Source organism: Vigna umbellata, chromosome 7, assembly GCF_029865625.1.
Source record: "Vigna umbellata cultivar VRB3 chromosome 7, Vumbellata_1.0, whole genome shotgun sequence".
NCBI classification, from domain to species: domain Eukaryota; kingdom Viridiplantae; phylum Streptophyta; class Magnoliopsida; order Fabales; family Fabaceae; genus Vigna; species Vigna umbellata.
The window spans coordinates 21,546,615-21,551,279 of NC_142171.1; the positions used below are offsets into that span (position 1 = coordinate 21,546,615).

Genomic DNA, 4,665 nt, shown 5'->3' on the forward strand with positions numbered 1-4,665 from the left:
CAGTAGCCGGGCTTTTAACGTCCTCCAGCCCGTGTGGAGGCCACAAACGCCGTTGTGGAGTTCGTCCATGACATAGTATGCCTCTTCAGCCCCCAGGCACTTAAGGAGGGGGGAGGAGAATCCCCTTCGGTACAAGTCATCTCCCATGATAAAATAACGGGCGACTTTCTTGGCTTCGCCCGGACCTACCATCCGCCCCTCATCCTGGCGGTTCATGATTTCCCGGATTCCTGCGCGCCAATCTTGTCCTCCGCCGGATACCACCGAGCATTCTACAGAAGGCTGTAGTAGAACCTGCCGTACGATAGTAGTCAGCTGCCCCTTTTCCTTTCCCGAACTGAGTTTGGATAGTACGTCCGCCCTCGTGTTTTGCTCCCTGGGAATATGCTGTATATCCACTTTGTCGAACGCCCGGGTGAGCTCGGTCGCTTTCTGATAGTATTGCGAAAGGCGTTCTTCCCTGACTTGGAAGTTGCCATTCATTTGGCCCACCACCAGCTCAGAATCCGTGCGACAGGTTATCCTCCTCGCCCCCATATCTTTTGCCAGTTCGAGGCCGGCTACAAGGGCCTCGTACTCGGCCTGATTGTTGGATACTTTGAATTTGAATATCAAAGAATGCTCCAGTAGGAAACCATTGGGACCTTCAAGTACGATGCCGGCACCGCTGACCGAGCGGCCGGAAGCTCCATCTACATACAAGTTCCAGACGTCTTGGCCGGAAGAGGGTAATTCGGCCGCGAAATCCGCCAGATGTTGGCCTTTAACCGATCCTCTTGGTTCATAGCGCAAGCCGAACTCTGAGAGCTCTACCGCCCAGGCCACCATCCGTCCGGCTAGGTCTGGCTTCCGGAGGATTTTGGAGATTGGGAAGTCCGTCCGGACTATGACCTGGTAACTTTGGAAATAAGGACGAAGTCTTCGAGAGGCATGTAACAAGGCCAAGGCCACCTTTTCTACCCGCTGGTACCGGGTCTCTGCGTCCAAGAGCGTGCGGCTCACGAAGTAAATTAGCCTCGCCTGAGGCCATTCCTGCATCAACACGGCGCTGACAGCCGTTTCAGACACTCCCAAGAAGATGTGCAAATCTCCACCTGGGACCGGTCGGTTCATGACCGGTGGGTTGCTAAGGAGGATCTTGATGTCCTGGAACGCTCGCTCGCATTCGTCGTCCCATGACTGGCCGGTCCCCTTCTTTAACTTACGCAGGACCGGCCTCATCCGCTCTGCCAACTTGGGGATGAACCGGGATAAAGCAGTGAGGCGTCCCACCAGTCTCTGCACTTCCTTAAGGGTGGCCGGACTCTGCATTTGCAATACCGCGTCGCATTTGTCCGGGTTAGCCTCGATCCCCCTGGATGTCAGCATGAAACCCAAGAACTTTCCGGCTGCTACCCCGAACGTACACTTTGCGGGATTTAAGCGCATGCCAAATTTCCTAACTTGGTGAAAAACTTCCTCAAGATCCTTGAGGTGCCCCTCTCTGTCTGCTGACCGGACCACCATGTCATCTACGTATACGTCCATGCACCGGCCTATCTGGCCCTGGAAGATTCTGTCCATTAGGCGCTGATAGGTTGCCCCTGCATTCTTCAGGCCGAACGGCATAACCTCGTAGCAGAAGTTAGCCTTCTCCGTAATGAAAGCTGTCTTCAATGTCCGGCCCGTACATGGGTATCTGATTATACCCGGAATATGCGTCTAGGAAGCTCAATACCCGGTGCCCGGAAGCGCCGTCCACCAAGGCGTCAATACTGGGCAAGGGGTGGGAATCCTTCGGGCAGGCTTTATTCAGATCTGTGTAATCAGTACACATACGCCACTTCCCGTTGGCCTTCTTCACCATGACCACGTTAGCTAGCCACGTGGTGTAAGTGACTGCCCGGACGAAACCGGCTTTCCTCAGCTTGTCCACCTCTTCTTGCACAGCCTTACGTTTCTCCTCGCCCATTCGTCGCTTCTTCTGGGCCACTGGGCGAGCGTTCTGGAAAAGCGAGAGCTTATGGCTCATTACGGCGGGATGGATGCCCGGCATATCCGCTGCCGTCCATGCAAATAGATCCCGGTTTTTCCACAGGAGTGCCCTCAGATCCCTTTCCGTCTCAGGGTTTAGCTCCCTGGCGATGAGGGTGGTCTGGGCGGGTTCCTTTCCTATCAAGATAGGTTGGGTTTCCCCAATAGGTTCCAAGCGGTCTTCGGTATTCGTCCTCGGGTCGAGGTCTGCCATGGCCACCTCAGAGCCGGCCGCCCGTCTTTTCATTGGACGGACGTGCAATCTCAACCCCGCCGCGTAGCATTCTCGTGCCGTCTTCTGGTCCGCCCGGACCGTACAGATAGTTCCCCTCTCGGAGGGGTACTTCATTGCGAGGTGGGGGGTAGAGACGATCGCTCCAAAGGCGTTTAAACACGGCCTCCCGAGCAGTACATTGTACGACGTGTTGGCCTCCACCAGCAAATACCGGACCCTCTTCTCCTCGCTAGATCGTCCGGTTCCCAGCCTCGTTCGTAATTCCACATACCCCCTCGTGTCAACTCTCTCTCCGGCAAATCCCACTATCTGTCCATCGTAGGGGACGATCAGATCTTCCGAGATATCCATCTGCAGGAAAGTCTTCCAGTAGAGGATGTTGACCGAGCTTCCTTGATCAACCAGGACTTTACTTATCCCGTAACGTGCTATTTCTGCCGTTATGACCATTGGGTCGTCTTGGTCGGGATCGGGGGCGTGAAAGTCTTCATCCGAGAAGGTGATGGCCGGCATGGAACGGCGCGGCTTATCAACCACATGGACGGAATGGAGGGCCCGAATATGGCGTTTACGGGCGGAGGAAGATGATCCTCCCCCCGCGAATCCTCCGGAAATGGTGTTGATATGCCCTCTCAAGGGGCGCTCCCTGCTACGGCTTCTGCTTGGTCGCCTTTCCGAGCGTGGTCGCTCTGTCCTCGTGCTCTTTGGCTCGTCCTTTCGGTAGGCCGGCCTCTGAGCAGGTCGTTCGGTTTGTAATGGCGGACGCTCATCGCGGACGTATTTCTTGAGCCTTCCCGCCCGGATGAGCTCCTCTATTTTGTCCTTGAGGGTCCAGCACTCTTCGGTGCTGTGACCCATGTTTTTGTGGTAGGAGCAGTGTTTGCTCCGGTCAGCGTTCTTCGAAGTTGGGAGTCCCTCATGCTCCACTATCAGTTCTGCACTTAGGGCCTCTCGGAGAATTTTCTCCCTTGAGGCGTTCAAGGGCGTATATTGTTGGAAGCGGGGTCCTTTCTTCTGCTCCCGGGGCCTAGGGCCGAACGTTTTTCCCGTAGGATTGGCGGATTTATTACCGTCCGTCCTCTCTCCTCTGGCCTCTTGAGTTTCTTTTTTATAGGAGAGCTTCATCTCCTCCACCCTTATTTCATCAGCTGCTCTTTCCCTCAATTCCTCCATTGTTTTGGGTGCTCGCCTGCAGACACTATCTTTGAACGGCCCCGGCTTAAGAGCCGGCAGGATGTAGTGAAGGGCGAGCTCCGGCGTCAGGCTTTTCACTCGCCGGACGGTCTTCTGATACCTGTCCATGAACGTCCGCAAGGTCTCGTCCTTCTCCTGCTTGAGGGTCATTAATTCGAATACGGTCAGATCTTGAGTGCTGCTGGCCGCAAATTGTTTGACGAACAGCTGTTTCAATCCGGCAAAATTTTCTATTGAATTAGGGGGGAGGGTGTTGAACCATTCCAGTGCCTCATCTTCCAACGAGAGCGAGAATGCTCGGCACCAAATGGCGTCATTGCCCGTTCGGAACGCCATCGCATTTGAGAATGTCTGGATGTGGGACGCGGGGTCCGTCGTTCCGTTATACATTTTGAACTGCGGAGCCATGAATTGCTCCGAGATTTGGACATTCATTATGTTCTGGGTAAATGGGAGCAATAGGGTGGATGAAGGCTCCGGCTTGATAACCATCCGCCCGTCCTCGGCAGCGCTTTCCGCTTGCACCGACTTAGCCTTGCTTTCCGCTGCCTCCGATCCGGATGGCCTCCAAGTCCTATCGCTCTCGGTACCCGGGGGCGGGCGTTCTCCTTCCACCCCCTTTCCTTTATCCTTCGTTCGTTCTTCCCCGTTCATCCGCCCGATCTCCCGAGCTATCCGGGCTTCGCAGTCGGCCTTCACGGCCGCCATCTCTTCTTCATGACGTTGCTGCATCTCGTCCATTTTTTGTTGTAGCGCGCGCATCATCTCAGCGGGATCGTCTAAGCTCATATTTCTCGTGGTCACCATTGGGTTTTTTTTTAAATCACACGGCCCCACGGTGGGCGCCAAATGTTTCGGAGGTGTAGGGCTGTGCAGTTCCAAACCTCCACGACCTCCTGTCAATTTGTCCCGGTGGCTGATCTCTGTCCTGATTCTCGATTCCTTCTCTCAATCCTGAGGGGTGGAGACCTGCAAAAGATTCTCCGATGCCAAAGTCAGTTTCTGAGCAATGGTTTCTCTCTCTAGAATAGCAATAAATGTGCATTCAATGTAACCTATCTACCACTCACCGTGGACCTGTATTTATAGTTTTCGCTATGGGCTTGGGATTAGTGAAAAGTTAATCACGGCCCAAAACGGCCCAATAGCTTCTAATTTCTACTTACCTTTAAACCAGGCTGCTTTTCCTTAAGTCATATTGATTAGTGTTTTGGCGGGCGTGG

General features: G+C 54.3%; 1 protein-coding gene across 1 annotated transcript; it reads right to left on the reverse strand.

Annotated features, from left to right (window-relative positions):
* Window positions 1-1,624: 1,624 nt before the first annotated feature.
* On the reverse strand, window positions 1,625-4,183 carry LOC148195412 (uncharacterized). Its single transcript, XM_088095199.1, has one exon. It carries the CDS (start codon window positions 4,181-4,183, stop codon window positions 1,625-1,627), a length of 2,559 nt encoding a protein of 852 aa, XP_087951325.1.
* Between the last annotated feature and the right edge of the window lie 482 nt (window positions 4,184-4,665).

Bases quoted from the DNA above. Each gene is read 5' to 3' on its own strand.
- LOC148195412 (XM_088095199.1), bottom strand. From the start codon at position 4,183: ATGGACGAGATGCAGCAACGTCATGAAGAAGAGATGGCGGCCGTGAAG.